This window comes from Saimiri boliviensis, chromosome 6 (assembly GCF_048565385.1).
Source record: "Saimiri boliviensis isolate mSaiBol1 chromosome 6, mSaiBol1.pri, whole genome shotgun sequence".
Taxonomy (NCBI): Eukaryota; Metazoa; Chordata; class Mammalia; order Primates; family Cebidae; genus Saimiri; species Saimiri boliviensis.
In genome coordinates, this window is record NC_133454.1 from 104,711,168 (window position 1) to 104,725,588 (window position 14,421).

General features: G+C 48.8%; 1 protein-coding gene across 12 annotated transcripts in view; it reads left to right on the forward strand.

Moving 5' to 3' along the window:
- Positions 1-10,349, forward strand: part of PRR5L (proline rich 5 like) — an 86,345-nt gene extending 75,996 nt beyond the window's left edge. For all 12 annotated transcript variants that reach the window (XM_074401317.1, XM_074401313.1, XM_074401318.1 and 9 more), the window contains one exon: positions 7,514-10,349. In XM_074401317.1, coding sequence (XP_074257418.1) covers positions 7,514-7,908 — 395 coding nt within the window. In that variant the 3' untranslated portion in view covers positions 7,909-10,349. The remainder of the gene's footprint in view (positions 1-7,513) is intronic.
- Positions 10,350-14,421: the final 4,072 nt, after the last annotated feature.

Genomic DNA, 14,421 nt, shown 5'->3' on the forward strand with positions numbered 1-14,421 from the left:
TCAGCACTGATTACGTGCCCAGCCCTTTGCTTCCTGTGCGGGTCAGTGCAAACCCCGTGCATGTGAAGCACTCACGTTCCTGGCCTCTAGAGGTTACAGTAACCTCCTTTCCCCCTTGAAGATTCCTCCCCAAGGACCAGTACTATGCCTCTCTGGTGGTGCTTATCTGATCCACATCTTTGATCAGTGGCTTTGATCATTTTTGTGTGCCTAGAACATTAATCTTTCTGTATCTGATACCAGAAACTGTGCCTGGTTACACCCTCTCTCTGGTTGAATAGAGAAACCTCCGGTGATGGATTTCCCTTTGAAACCAACTGGAAATGTCAAGCCAGCTTGTTGTATGCATGACCAGATGTTATCAAGCTGCTGTCTCCCACTCCATTTCTGGAGGTTACCACCACATGGCAAGGGAAGGGGCCTCTGGATTTGGACACAATCACGTTGGGACCTTCTTTTGGTGGCTGTAAACCCAGCATCAGTGAGTGTACCAGGCATCTGTACCACGCATCTTGGAAAATCTAGAGATGAATCAGATCTGTTCCTTCTCTCAATGACACCGCGGTCTAGATGGGTTTGGTACAAATATCTCTATAATATAATACAAAACCGCTCTCAGATCAGTCTTTGTAGAAATAGCTACATGATAAGGCTTCTAATTTTTAAAAAAACTCATTTACTATCTGAAATGTAAACCCTCAAAATGTGTAAACTTTTTGTTCATTGTTCTGACCCCAGGAATGGTGCCTGGCACATAGTAGGCACTCAAAAAATGTCAGGTGATGGCAGCCACGGTACTTCAGGACCAGGGGAGCCAGCACACACAGACAGATGCAGAGGCAGAAACAGATTGCTCAGATTGGGAACCTGATGCCCCCTCTTCTTGCTTTAATGGAGTTGTAGTAGTTGAGCTTCAAAGAAAGGAGCGTCCTCCCGTGAGGTTCCTGCCCCTTCCTGGGCCTCTCTACCACTGCAAGAGCCAGCGCCAGCTGGCAGTTTTCACCACCCTGCTTGTGTTTCTCTGGAGACACCAGCTTAACCACAGCCACCACAGATCGGAGGGTGCTGGCCCCAGCCTGCTGCCTGCTGGTTCTTCTCCCCACTCTCTCCTCCCTCCCTTCCTCACTCATTCCTCCCAGGAGCTGGAATGAGCCAGTTTCAATGCCACTGAAGGAAAACAGCCTCCCACAGCCCCACTCTGAGCTAGGCGCCATGTTGCTGCCATCTCCCTGGAGCCCACCTTCCTGCTGGCTCAGCTCACCAAGTTTGGGGGATGTGGGTCTCCAGGGAGCTGTCAGGATGTCAGCAGGTCAGCTGGGCCATGGCAGGAATGCCATCATTGTTTGGGCCTGATGCCAGTGTAGAAGAAGAAAAACAGTTTTTCTCCAAACCCTTCTGTTAGTTGGAACAGACCCCTACCACACATTAGCAGGAGAAAAACCAACAGAAGCTTATTAATATTGTGTGTTTCATACACACAAGGGACACACCCGGGGACTCAGTAGTTCTTAAATATGTGGCTTTGAATTCCAGCTCATATAGCATCTTCAACAACAAAAAGTACATTTCTAGAAAAGTGACAAGGCAAAGAAAAACAACTTCGAGTCTTCAAGGGTGGCAGCTTGTGGCAAGGGAAACAGATGCTAGATAAGGGCCGGTTAGTGAGGCCTGTTCTCGTGGTTTCCTCTGGAGCCACTGCCTTCGGATAAGGGTCTAAAGCTGTCTTCAGTGGTTAAGCTTTGCTTCCCCTGGCAGAAGTGGGATGGGAGACCTTTTGTCTTTATATGTCTATATCCTGCCTTTAAGCAAATAGAGGGAGGCCAGAGAGCTTCCTGTGTCTGCTTCTTAACTGCCTTCAGTTCATACATCCTTACGCCTAAGAGGCGTATTTGATGTTGGCATATTCTGATGTCTCATCCTGGGAACAAGAGTCAGTTTGGAAGTTTATTCGGTGAGGACTCACTCTAAGAGGGGATAGTTTTAGCTTTCCAACTAAAATAAGAAAAACGCACACTATGTCAAATTATAAAGCCAAAGACTCGAGGTTTTACTCTTGTACCTCAGACAGTCCCTGCCTCTGGAGAGTAGTTGCAGTAGGGGAAGGGAGGGACATGACCCTCTTTTGGTTAATTTTTAATTATCATTTCAGCAAATGTGTACTAAGACCCTGTCCTAGTACCTTGGGAGTGCTATAGATATATCCGTAAACGAAGCCAACCTATTCCTGCCCTCCAGCGCACACAGCCCAGGGAAGAAGTCACAAACAAGGCAGTGTCTCATCAGCGTACACATGTTCTGAGGGGGAAAGTACAGGGACCATGGGGCCCAGGGCAGGGGGACTTCACCTTGACTAAGGAATCAGGGAAGACTACCTGGAGGAAGTGATGATGTCTGTGATGGGACCTGCAGGATGAGGATGAGTTAGCTGAGTAAACAGAGAGGAATGACTATCCCCAGGCCAAGGAGCGGACCTTGGGAGGATCTGGAGGACAGGAGGTGAGCAAGAGGAAGGAGCATTAGAGGAACTGAAAGGGCTTCAGAGTGGGAAGGAAGTTGATGGTAAGGGAAGCTACTGGACAGAGACCATGTCCTGGGCGTGGTGCTGGGTGGGCTGGATGCTGGGCCACGGAGCAGACACTGCTGGTCCCACGTTTATAGGCGAAGCAAGTGAGGATGAAGGTCACATGGAGCCAGGATCCAAACCCCAAGGTGTGGATACTTGGTCAGCTTCCCCACATGTTCTGCGTCACTCCCACCCCACTGAGCACTGCCAACTTTTAGGAGGTGACTTTATCAAGGGACAGCCCAGGAGGTATTCCCTAGCCCATGAGGGATCCTAAGCCAGACATTCCATCCCATGTCTCTGGATACCAAAGAGCTAAAGTGCTCATAGCAGTGCCCATCCTGACAGAGGACACTGCTTTCCAGCTAAAGAGAGGACTCTCAGGGCCTCAGTCTGTGCCTTAGTGAAATGTTTGTTTTGCCTGTGGGAGGATGACAGGCTGAAGTGAAAACTAAGGAGTCGGGTTGGGGCGAAAATCCCCTTTACCTATGGGAGGGTTTTGCCACGGCTCACCTGGGCCCGAGGATGGGTAGGCGTGGTCACAGGCACCCATGCTCTCAGAAGTCACTACTGACCAGGGTCTCACGCGTAACTCATTCCATCCTCCAAGGTACTGTTGTGTCTTCAGTCTCCAGGTCACCTGCAGGGTAGGTGACCAGAGCCAGAGAAGCAGTTCATTCCTGAGGCTCTGCGCTGCACCCACGTGCCCACACACATTTGACTGAGCGAGGATTCTCCGGAGGGCTCCCTTCCCACCAGCCAGGCCACACCCTGGGTATGCAGAGATCAGAGGCCCATGATGGGAATGACAGAACGTGCCCCCCTCTCCAAAGCAGCCACTTTTCTGCAATGGTGGGAGTTGGTGAGGGAGGAAGAAGAGGATGGTGACATTTTTTTTAAAAGGCAGACTCCCCAGAGGCTGGCGCTTGCCCTACCTTTCAAGTCCCTGAAGTCTCCAGGCTGTTTCCCGAGCACACCCTCAGCAGCACGCTCGACTTCTCCCACACAAAGGCCCTGGCCTCCCACCGGCCTCCGTCCATTGTGTCTCTGGGGGAGGGCCCCTGCTCCTTCAGGACACTGTAACTTCTCTGCGTGACAAGCGGGCATTCACAGCTTTCAGGTGCCAGCCTGCAGTGGGACGCCCACCTCGGGCTTGGTGTGCCGAGGTCACAATGGCTGTATTATGGCAGTTGCTCCGGTGGGGCCTGGCCAGGGAGCTTGGGAGATCAAAGGCCTGGGAACCAAGTCCCCAACAAAGGGCTCAAGGACAGCCTTATCCAGGCTTTGCGTCTCTCTGGGGTTTGAAAGGAGCTGCTGTGGCTGGCTCCGGTGCAGGGGATGAATGCCAGTGCTCAGCAGGGGTCCTGCTGAGTGAGGAGGGAATAAAGACTCCCCTTGGCCCCACCCCGTGTGAAAGGGAAGAGGAGGAGGCAGAGGTGGCCTGGAGGTGCCAGCTGAAATGGCAGGACCTGGGCCTTTTCCTGCTAAAAGGGCACCACTGCAAGGGAAGGGCTGGTTTTAGGGCCCCAGCCGATAGCTACAGGGTAATCAGTTTCTTAGTGGGAGATTCCCTTCCCTAGGTGACAGAGCCCTGCCTTCCTGGGGGCACAGAAGAAAAAGGTTGAGGAGAACAAGAAGCAAGAGTGCAGGTCGCTCTCTGCCAGCCCCAGGCCTGGCGTTCAGTTTTAAGGCCTCCCAAGGGGCCCAGAAGGCCTGACCTCCCAGTGGGGACACAGCTGACGCACTTGTCTGAAGCTTGGCTCTGGAGTGGGGCGGATGCTTAGCAAGGAAACGCTGTCTGCCCCGGGGCACTCGACACAGCCATGCGGTCCCTGTGGTCCTGGCTCTGCCCACACCCAATCTTGGGAATGAAAACATTCCACCCAGAAAGCAGAAGGAAGAGCTGTAGCCTGTCCTGTGAGTCATCAGCAGGGAGAGAAAGGCCACCGAGGCAACTGTGGAGACAGCAGGGCCTTGGAAACCACAAGAGCTGGGGCTCTGCTGTGTGGCCTGGAGCAAGTTACTTAACTTCTGAGCCACAGAGGGCCAAGCGCAGAGGCCCTGTCCTTCCGATCAGGGACAGCAGGAGGAAGAAGCTGCCTGTCTGGGGGCAGGGCCGGGTAGAGGCTGCCTGCTACATTATGGACCCCAGCTATAGGCGGCCTGGCCCTTGTGCAATACTCTCTGGGGAGGTTGTGTATGCTACCCGCATTCCCCACCTGGATCCCAAATCACATCCTGGGCCTTGCCTTGCTGTATCGCCATGTCCTATTTCTCAGCCTCTCCCTTACACTGAGCTTGTTGAGAGCAGGGATTTTGTATCCCTGGACCTGGCCTAGACCTCTCCTGTGAATGAATAAGTGGTTCAGTCTGTAAGTCACGCCCAGAGAAGCACAGCCTATCTGAAATAGCCTTTCTTTGTGACTTCCTCCTCTGAATTTCCAGGTGCTGTCATCCGTACCTCTGACCTGACATTTGCCGCACTGACCTGGTCTAACAGTTATTTGTGTGTGGGTCATGAGCAGGGCCTGTCCTGTCAGCTCTGGGTTTGAGTCCTGGTTTCATGACTAACTGTGGCTATAATTATTCCACATCTCAGCTTCAGGTTCCTCTGCAAAGTGGTTGGAAACCATCAACAGAGCACCTCCTTTTTGGTATGGGGCCTAAAGCTGCCTGCCCCAACACGTGCACACACATGCATGGAGGTACACAAGTGTGCTGGGCTCAAGCCCCTGTTGGAGGCCCCACGTCAGACTTATGTTCCTTTTCCTCTCTGCAGCTAGTGCAGCATTTTGCATATACAGGTAGTGTTTATTTTTCATTTTGTTTTTTCTGAGACAGAGTCTTGCTCTGTCACCCAAGCTGGAGTGCAGTGGTGCAGTCTCGGCTTATTGCAGCCTCTGCCTCCTGAGTTCAGGCAATTCTCCTGCCTCAGCTTCCCAAGTAGCTTGGATTACAGGCACCCACCACCACACCCAGTAATTTTTTTGTATTTTTAGTGGAGACAGGGTTTCACCCTGTTAGCCAGGCTGGTCTTGAACTCCTGACCTCGCGATCTGCCTGCCTTGGCCTCCCAAAGTGCTGGGATTACAGGCATGAGCCACCGCACCCAGCCAGTAGTGTTTATTGAAGGTGGGGACAGGTGGTGTTGGGGTCTCCTCCTCCAGGGCCGCCCCCCGACTCTGGCTCCAGCTCTTGGCCTGTGAGCAGCCAGAGTGGCTTCCCTTGTCCGTTTGCTGCCTGGGCCCTCCAAGGACCACTGGAGACACCTTTCCCTGATTGATCCTGGTGGGTTGGGACCTTGGGACCTGCGGCAATCATCAGATAAATTCTCACTTCCTCCAAAGATGCTGCACATGTCTGCCATGCAAGTTCATTTCCTGTTCCCTCAGTTTACCCTCTGTCCTCTCTGGTCCCAGCCTTTCCTCCAAGTTTTAGCCATGTTGTAAAATCTAACATTAATACTGTATCTTTCCAGATACCCCTTCCCCAAAGAGAGGAGTCCCCCCTACTCCTATAAAACATTATCAGATTCTGTAGCAACAGTAGAAATGATATTGCTGCTGTCTGCCTCTCCGGCCCTACCCTCTGCACAAACCCCTCCTGGCAGGGAGGTACCCAGTCTCAGGTGCACAGACATCTGCACACAGCAAATGCTCACCAGAGGTCTTGTGCAGTCTCCTGCTAGGCTGGTTGTGGGGTTGAGGTCCCAAGATGGGTTTCCCAACAGCAATCTAAAGTGTGTAGTTTTAGCAGCAGCGAGAGAGAAATACATCGTTTTCAAGGGCATTTTTTTTTAAGGACAGTTTTTCAATGGGATCCTTGCTGCTTTGAACTCTTCCGGTGCTTCTGTTTTATAGTTATTGATTTTTTGAGATCATAAAAGTAATACAGGGTATTTATAAGAATGTGGGAACATTATAGAAATGTGTAAGTCAGAGAGTACGAGCCTCCATGCTTCAGAAAGAACTGCTGCCAGGGCCTGGTGTAGATTCTTTCTTTTTGGTTGCACCTTGGGGTTTGTCTCCTATCTCCAAAGAAGGGGGGCCAGTTCCCGCCTCTTGTCTAGCATCTGCCGCTATTACCTGACTTCAGAGAGTGGGCTGGTTCAAGAAACATGTCTTCCGAGGGCAGCAACAGTGCCCTGAGACACAGCAGCGTGTAGTGGGGAAAGTCCGGGAACTGCTGTCTAAAACCTAAGAGAACTGGGGCTGAGCCTCAGTCTTCCTCATCTGTGCGGTGGGCATACTGAGAACAACTCTGTTTTGGAGGGAGATTGGATCTGTATCTGTGCTGGGTGGCTAAAATGAGAGGGGCTATCAGCACTACTTTCAGAGGGGCTAAAAGTATTAACAACTAGCACACAGGATAGCACTTAAGAGCGTTGGGTGCTGATCTGAGCATCTTGTAACTATGAACTAATTAAATCCTCTCAACCCAATGAGGTGATTACTATTATCACCATTGCCACTTTACAGATGCGGAAATTAAAGCACAGAGAGCTTAAGGTGGGCAGATCACAAGGTCAAGAGTTCGAGATCAGCCTGGCCAAGATGGTGAAACCCCATCTTTACTAAAAATAACAAAAATTAGCCAGGCGTGGTGGCATATGCCTGTAATCCCAGCTACTCAGGAGGCTGAGGCAGAAGAATCACTTGAACCTGGGAGGTGGAGGTTGCAGTGAGCAGAGATCGCACCATTGCACTCCAGCCTGGGTGACAGAGTGGGGTAGGGTTGGTTAGGGGCAGAATCTGGCACAGATAGGTAAAGTTGCAAGAGAAACATTTAGATATCACCAAGTTTGTCCCTTGCATTGTAGCTGGGCTGTGCCTAAGAGCTGCTCCTAAAAGTTGAGCCACCACCTTGCTCTTTTTCCCCGGCTAGATTCAGAGCTTTTGAGCACCAATATCCCCTCTCTAATAACAGTCTTTGCTGATTTTTCTCTTGCAGCCAGGCGGCACTCCCGGGTCCGGCCCAAGGTGACTGTCCTGAACTATGCCTCCCCCATAACTGCAGTCAGCCGGCCACTGAATGAGATGGCCTTGACCCCGCTGACGGAGCAGGAGGGGGAAGCCTACCTGGAGAAGTGTGGCAGCGTGCGGCGGCACACGGTGGCCAATGCCCACTCGGACATCCAGCTGCTGGCCATGGCCACCATGATGCACTCGGGCCTGGGGGAGGAGGCCAGCAGTGAGGACAAGTGCCTGCTCCTGCCACCCAGCTTCCCCCCACCCCACCGGCAGTGCTCCAGTGAGCCCAACATCACCGACAGCCCAGACGGACTGGAGGAGGGGGCCGGGGGCAGCCAGGAGGGCTCGGAGCTGAACTGTGCTTCCCTCAGCTGACTTGCCACCCCGAGGCCTTTCCACCTCTTGTTTTGCAGCCAGGATGAGGACACCTCCATCTTCATGGATTAGCGAGGGGTTCTTGCTTTATGCGATGTTGCCTTATTTCTTTTAGGGTACAGTCCTGGTCAAAATGCCCTAAGGGGACGCCGCTGTTGGCAGCCTCTTTATTTTGGTGACTGTGAACACTTCTTTGTGGTCAATTGAAAGTGACTAACTGCCTAATGGTCACTTTCTGACTCCAACCTTGCCAGCCTGACTCAGATCCTCATCTCTAGGCCTTTCCCCTGCAAAGACTGGACTGCCAATGGCATATCCGATGTCCTAGCCTTTCTGGAGCAGGAGGTTGTTGGGACCACACATACAACCACCAAGGATGTGTTGGCCTTTGGAGTTCCCCTTTAGATTCCTTGTGATGAGATTTACGGATGAAAAATGAGTGGAGAGGAAACTCCTCTCCCCTATTTTATGTAGAGTGAAAATAGCCTGCAGCCATTACCCAGCGTGGTCTGGGAATGTGCCTTCCTTATGTTAGTTTCAGAATTTCTGGGAAACGGTTACCCCTCTGGTGGGTGAGGATCTATCCTCACCTACATCCTGATCCTATGTGCTGCCTGCACAGAGGCCTTTGGCTTTTGGCCTAGGAAGGCTGCAAGGCTGAAGCTGCCCTCTCTTTCGTTGAGCCTCAGCATTTCCCTCTCAGGCTTCCTCTCAAGCTCAAGAAACTCACCCCCAGATAAGTAGCTGGTGCCTCTTTTCTCTCATTTCAGAAACAGACTTTCTCACCATGCTTTCCTATGGTGGGTGTGAGGGGCCAACTAATACCAACCAACTAGCCTGTACCTGGATTTGACTTGAATTTTTAAAATGTGTATCGTTTCAAAAAAAAAAAGTTTGCAAATTTTGCACGTAGGATCTTGTACTGTTCATTTCCAATGGGGTGAGTCTTCACACTAAAAAAAAAAAAACAAGCAGAACTCCTGGGAAAGGAGACTGGAAGTGGTTCAGGATAAAGATCTGTGGGAGGCAGGGCTCTTATGTCACAGAGCTCTGGAAGCAGCTGGACTTGAATCTGCAATGGCCTGTGTAAATTTATAAATTTCATGGTTTCTAGGAAAAGCTGCATTGGGAGGGGGACACCCAGTTTGCCTCATGGGCAGAGGATTTTTCCAGGAAGCATGGAAAATGGAATGGATTTTTCCAGGAAGCATGGAGAGGAGACATGTGGGCAGGACCTTTTGGAGGGACAGGATGTTTATTCCCTGTGGTAAAAGAAACACCTGGAATTTCTAGCACATGAAGCACTTGGGGGAAGCAGGTCCTGGTACTGTGCCACATCCTTCCACTGCTCCCTCCAGCTCTGGGAGCTTTTATCCACCTTGCATCCCTATCCTCCTCTTTGTAGTTGTCCGTCTTACTGATAACAGCTCCAGGCAAAAAGACAAGGCTCCCCTCTGACCCTTCCTACTGGTGTTTATGAAATCTCAAAGAGAGGAGCTACCTTGGCTTCCAATACGGCAAGAGGGTGATGGGAGGAGGTGAAGATCAGTCTAAGCTGTCATGGTGATGAGAACTTCTAAGCTCACCTAACTCTTGATGGCATTTCCCTTCTGGGTGAAGATTTGAAATATGATCAGAATTGTGCTCTTGATGGCTTGGAATTTAGAAATTTTAAGAGTTATTTCATTTTCATCCTATGAGCGATGGGAGAGAAATGTCCAAAGGCGATCTGCTGCTCTAAGAATTTCAAACAAAAAATAATCTCTGTATGTTGGAAAAAGTCTACAAATTGGCTAACATGCATTAGCAAATGGAACATCAGTAGGCAGCAACATGATGATTTATGTAACTGATGGCTTCTGTCCTGATTAGTACATTTAACATTTGAGACTAGTATTTATTGATCCAGGCAAAGTAATTAATCATGCTTGGGTTTACTTTTTCAGTTTATAAGGTTAGTCATAGATGTGTGTGTGTGTGTGTGTGTGTGTATAAATGCCTTTTCCATGTCTTAAATGTCCCTGATGAGGAGCGGAGTCATCAATTAAATACAAAAGCTCTTAAAATGAGAATGGGACTATCAGTATAGACCCAGTGTACTTAATTGCTGATAACGGTTAGCCAGTTTACAACTTTATCATTGATATACACATTTGATGTATGTACAGTAAATAAACTGTACCTAAAAATTGTATTGATGTTTATGGGCATGTTAGCTATCAGAGAGCTACTGGAAGAGTGATAGCCAAAGTGTTTTTAACCACTTTTTCTTTCCTAGATTCATTTTCATTATTTATGCTAGGATTGTCTTAGGGTTGACGTTTAATGACAGGAAGCAATCATGACTCTTAACTCCGAGTGAGCTCACAGAAATCTTTCATGTGGTCTGTTTCCAAAATGGATTCAATAAACAACATTTTGTCCATGTTACCCTCTTCTCATGCTGGTTGCCCCAAGGATGTCTTGATTGAATTTGAAAGTGTAGCAGTCAAATTAGATCTTGGTGCATCCTTCCCTCCAACTCCCCGCCCCCACTTCTGCCTCCTCATCTCTTTTCCTACTGCCTCCACTCCAGAGTCAGACAGCAGCCTTAGCTCAGCCAATCTCCCCTGGGTTTTGTTTGCACTCCTGAACTGGATTGGCAGCTCGTTTCCTGTAGAAACAGATTGTGGAGCTTAGAAAATACAGAGAAAAGTCTGAGAAGCCAACGCTTTTCCTAAAACCAGCCTGGCCTTTCTTCCCAGAGTATTTGACCTAGAGGAAACACTTACCATATTTACTCATGGACGATCTCATATATTCTCCTATGATTCTGTTTGGCAGAGGAAATGTGTAAGATTTTACTCTGCATAAATACTTCTAGGAGGCCTATAGCAGCAATAGTCTGAGATCTCCAAAGGCTTAATAAGAGCCTTTGAAGAGGTTGACTGATTAGCAATCCTGTAGGGTGTCAAAGGAGAGTGTGTATGTTTTGGTTGAGACTTTGCAGGTTATAACTATGGTAAATAACCACTGATCATTCTGCCTCAATAGGTTTCACGTCATTAGTGTGCCCATGACATAGCAGTGCACCGCCATATTCATTTTTCCCCCTATCTACGCACCAAACATTTGTGGAGCTTCCATTGTGTGTAGGCACTTTTCTTGGTGCTAGGGATATGGTGATGGACAAATAATCAAGGTGCCTGCTATCATGGAGCTTACAGTCTAGTGGGGAAGGCTGGAAATCAAGGCAACACAAACACTGGATGAAATGGCAAAGTGCCAGTGACTGAAGAGTGAAGAAAGGACGACCATGGACAGAATGGCCAAAGGAGGTCTCTCCACGTCGACTGAGCCAAGACCTGCGTGACAAGGAGCCAGCCTTACGATCTGCTTTGTTTCCGGTCACTGCCATAACTACCACAGACTTAGCAGCTCAAGACAACACCTTTATTATTACAGTTTGTCAGCTGGAAGTCTGACAAGGGTCTCACTGGGCTGAAATCAAGGTGGTGTCAGGGCCACATTCCTTTCTGGAAGCTTTAAGGGATAATCTGTTTCCTTACCTCTGCCAGCTTCTAGAGGCTGCCTGCATTCCTTGGCTGATAACCTTTCTCCATTTTAAAGCCAGCAGTGAATGGTGGGTTGAGTCCCTTTCACGTGGCATCTCTCCAAACTATATTCTGCGTCCCTAGTACCTTTGCCAATTACGTTGAGCCCATCCAGGTAATCCAGGATTATCTCCCATCTCAAGGTCTTTAATCACACCTGCAAAGTCCCTTTTGCCTTGTAGGATACAACACAGGTACTGTGGATTACGACGTGGACATCCTTGATGGGGGAGGGGGAGTTATTATTCTGCCCCACAGAATAATGATTGCCACATAATCCTTAGTTTTTGCTGCTTCTACTGATTACTCTTTGTGGGTTGCAAGCTCCCGAAAGACCAGCTTAGCTGCTCGGAAAACTCCTTGTCCTCCTGCCCAGTGGAATCTTATGGGAAGAGAGTAGGAAAGCAAGATGGACAAAAAGTGTGCACCCCAGGGGCTGACCCTGCCTTCACACTAAGGAGCAGGGGTAAGTTGGCTGAAGCTCTTCTGAAAGTCCTTAAATGTCCTTGAGCCCCTCCGCTGGCCAGAGTTGCATTGGTGTCCTCTCTGGCATGCTTGCTATCATCTCCATTCCTTCTCAGCTGGACTGGAGATTTCCGTGGGTACTGCCTTGCTGCCTCCTCTGCTGACATCTCTCTCCCAGCAGGTGAAAGGCCTGCCATAGCGTGTACTGGGGAGCCTGGGAAGATGAAACTGCAGCATACAAGTGCTGGTCTCAGTGTCCAGGGGAGACCCGGTGACATGGCCTGGAGAGCTTATGGCCTGACCTCCACCCACCATGGCCTAGATTCCCACAGAGACCACGATTCCATAGTCCCAGGCTCTCAACCTCTAATTGCCCCATTGCCTTCTATCGGGCCCTTACCATCTCCAGTCTGGTCTTGCACAACTTGGTACTTCCTGTATTTGTGTGCAGACTCCATCTCTCCCTTATGTGCATTCCCATTTGATCTGAGATGCAACCCGTGCTTAAAACTTTTTCTTGGCTTTCAATAAAATCCATACACCTGAACTTGACTTCAGTATCCTTCACAATCTGGCCCCACTTACCTTCCCAGCCTCATTGGCTGCTCTTTGACTCCCCTGAGTTGGAGACCAACAGCTTCATCAGGACTGTTCATCGTGCCAGGAAGCTGCCTTCCATCCCCGCACCCCCTGCCAGGCTCCCACTGTTCCCTCTCCCTGGGGGCTCTCCCCACCACTTCTCCAGATAGAAACAGCCACTTCAACCTCTACACATTCTCAGGGGCTTAATCCAGGAAGGCAAGACTGTGTAGGATTTGTATCTGCAGGCCTAGCGCTTCATGATACAGAGAAGTTTCTAAGTCATGTTCATTGAACAAGTGAATGGGATGACATAATTCTGATCTCCACCCTGTCCCTCCCAGGTATGTGCAGAAAGGACACTCTCTCCTTTTTGTCCAGGTAGGGATCTTCCCCACATGGCTCTCTCCAAGCATGTTCCAAATGAGGTTGTGTGGCCAGGTGACCCAGTGAACACAGGCAGAACTCTGAGCCTTTCTTGCAAATCCTCCCCTTTGCTCCAGCCAATGTCTGCCACCTCCCTGCAGAGTTAACCCTATTTACAGGGATGATGTTTTGCCCCAGAGCCAGCGATTTGTCTTGACCTGCCCCTTGTCTGATTGCTTGAGGACCTGGGACACCTGCCTGAGGAAGAGTGAGAGCACCTGTTGTTTGCCATAGGGCCATCTCTTTGAAGAAGCTCTCCTGCCAAGAAGAGGGAGTGTCCCAGGCCAGCGAGCTCAGGCAAGAACCTCCTTGCCCCAGTCCTCTCTGCATTCAGGAATCTAGCATGAGGGCCGAGTACTATGCCATTCCTTACAACAACCTTGCAAGGCAGGTATCACCCCCATTTTGGAGATGAGCAAATTGAGCCTTGGGTCTCTTAAGCAATGGAGCTGGGACTTGACCCCAGGTTCACCCCAAGTCCAGTGGTATCCCTTTCTATTCTAGGAGGTACCCTAGCCTGATAGAAAATGAAGAATAGCTAAGCCAGCTGCATAATCTCCTCAGTTGGCTACAAGGTAAGAGATGTTTCAGGGTTTCTAGAAAAGCTGAAGAACAAAGCTGCATCTGTTACTTTTCTGTAACCATTTCTAGAATGGCGTAGGGAGTTGGGGTGGGGGACTCTGGTATCCTGGACAGTAAATTTCTTCTGTAGAAAAAGATTCGGTGTTTAAAAAAAAAAGTTAAAATTTGTTTTTTAGAAAGTAATGTTTAATAAGTAGTAATTAATAATTTTGTCTTTAGAATCATCCATTTCAGATGCAAAGTTTAAACTTTTATGCTTTGAAATTCAGCTTACAAATTTTATTCTATTTTATAAGTCTAGCAGATCTTAGCAATAACTTTGAGGAGTCTTTGAATAATGCTTGCTCTTATTTACAAGCATCGCTCAGCACTTCATACACTTTTAAACAAATTTAGACATTTAATACATTTATTTTATTTATTAAGTACTTTGGTTTTTTTTGACAGCAAGCAAAATCGTGTCAAATTTTAAACTCTTATGGAAGCTAATAAATTGAAAAAGAAATCTAAGTCCTCTGAAATGTTTTTATACTCGAATTAAACTTAGATGTCACCATAAAAAAGTCACAAATCTAAATTAATTCTCAATGATACATTTTAAAGTGGAGTTGTAAAACTGTTACTCTAATGGGCTTTATTCTCTTAAATATCACCTTCTGAAACACCAAATAGGCACATATTCCTTCCTAAGATATTAGTGCTACGGTTTTGTATCTTTTAAATATTTCTACCCTTAAATCTAAACTCCTGGAGTGTTGGTGAGCTCTTGTCTTTCAGTTTCCAGCCTTTTCCTTTTTTTGTGAGGCTGTGGTTGGGATTCTGCAAACCACATTGCTGCTTTGTCAGCTGGGTCCCTGGTAGGTTCTGC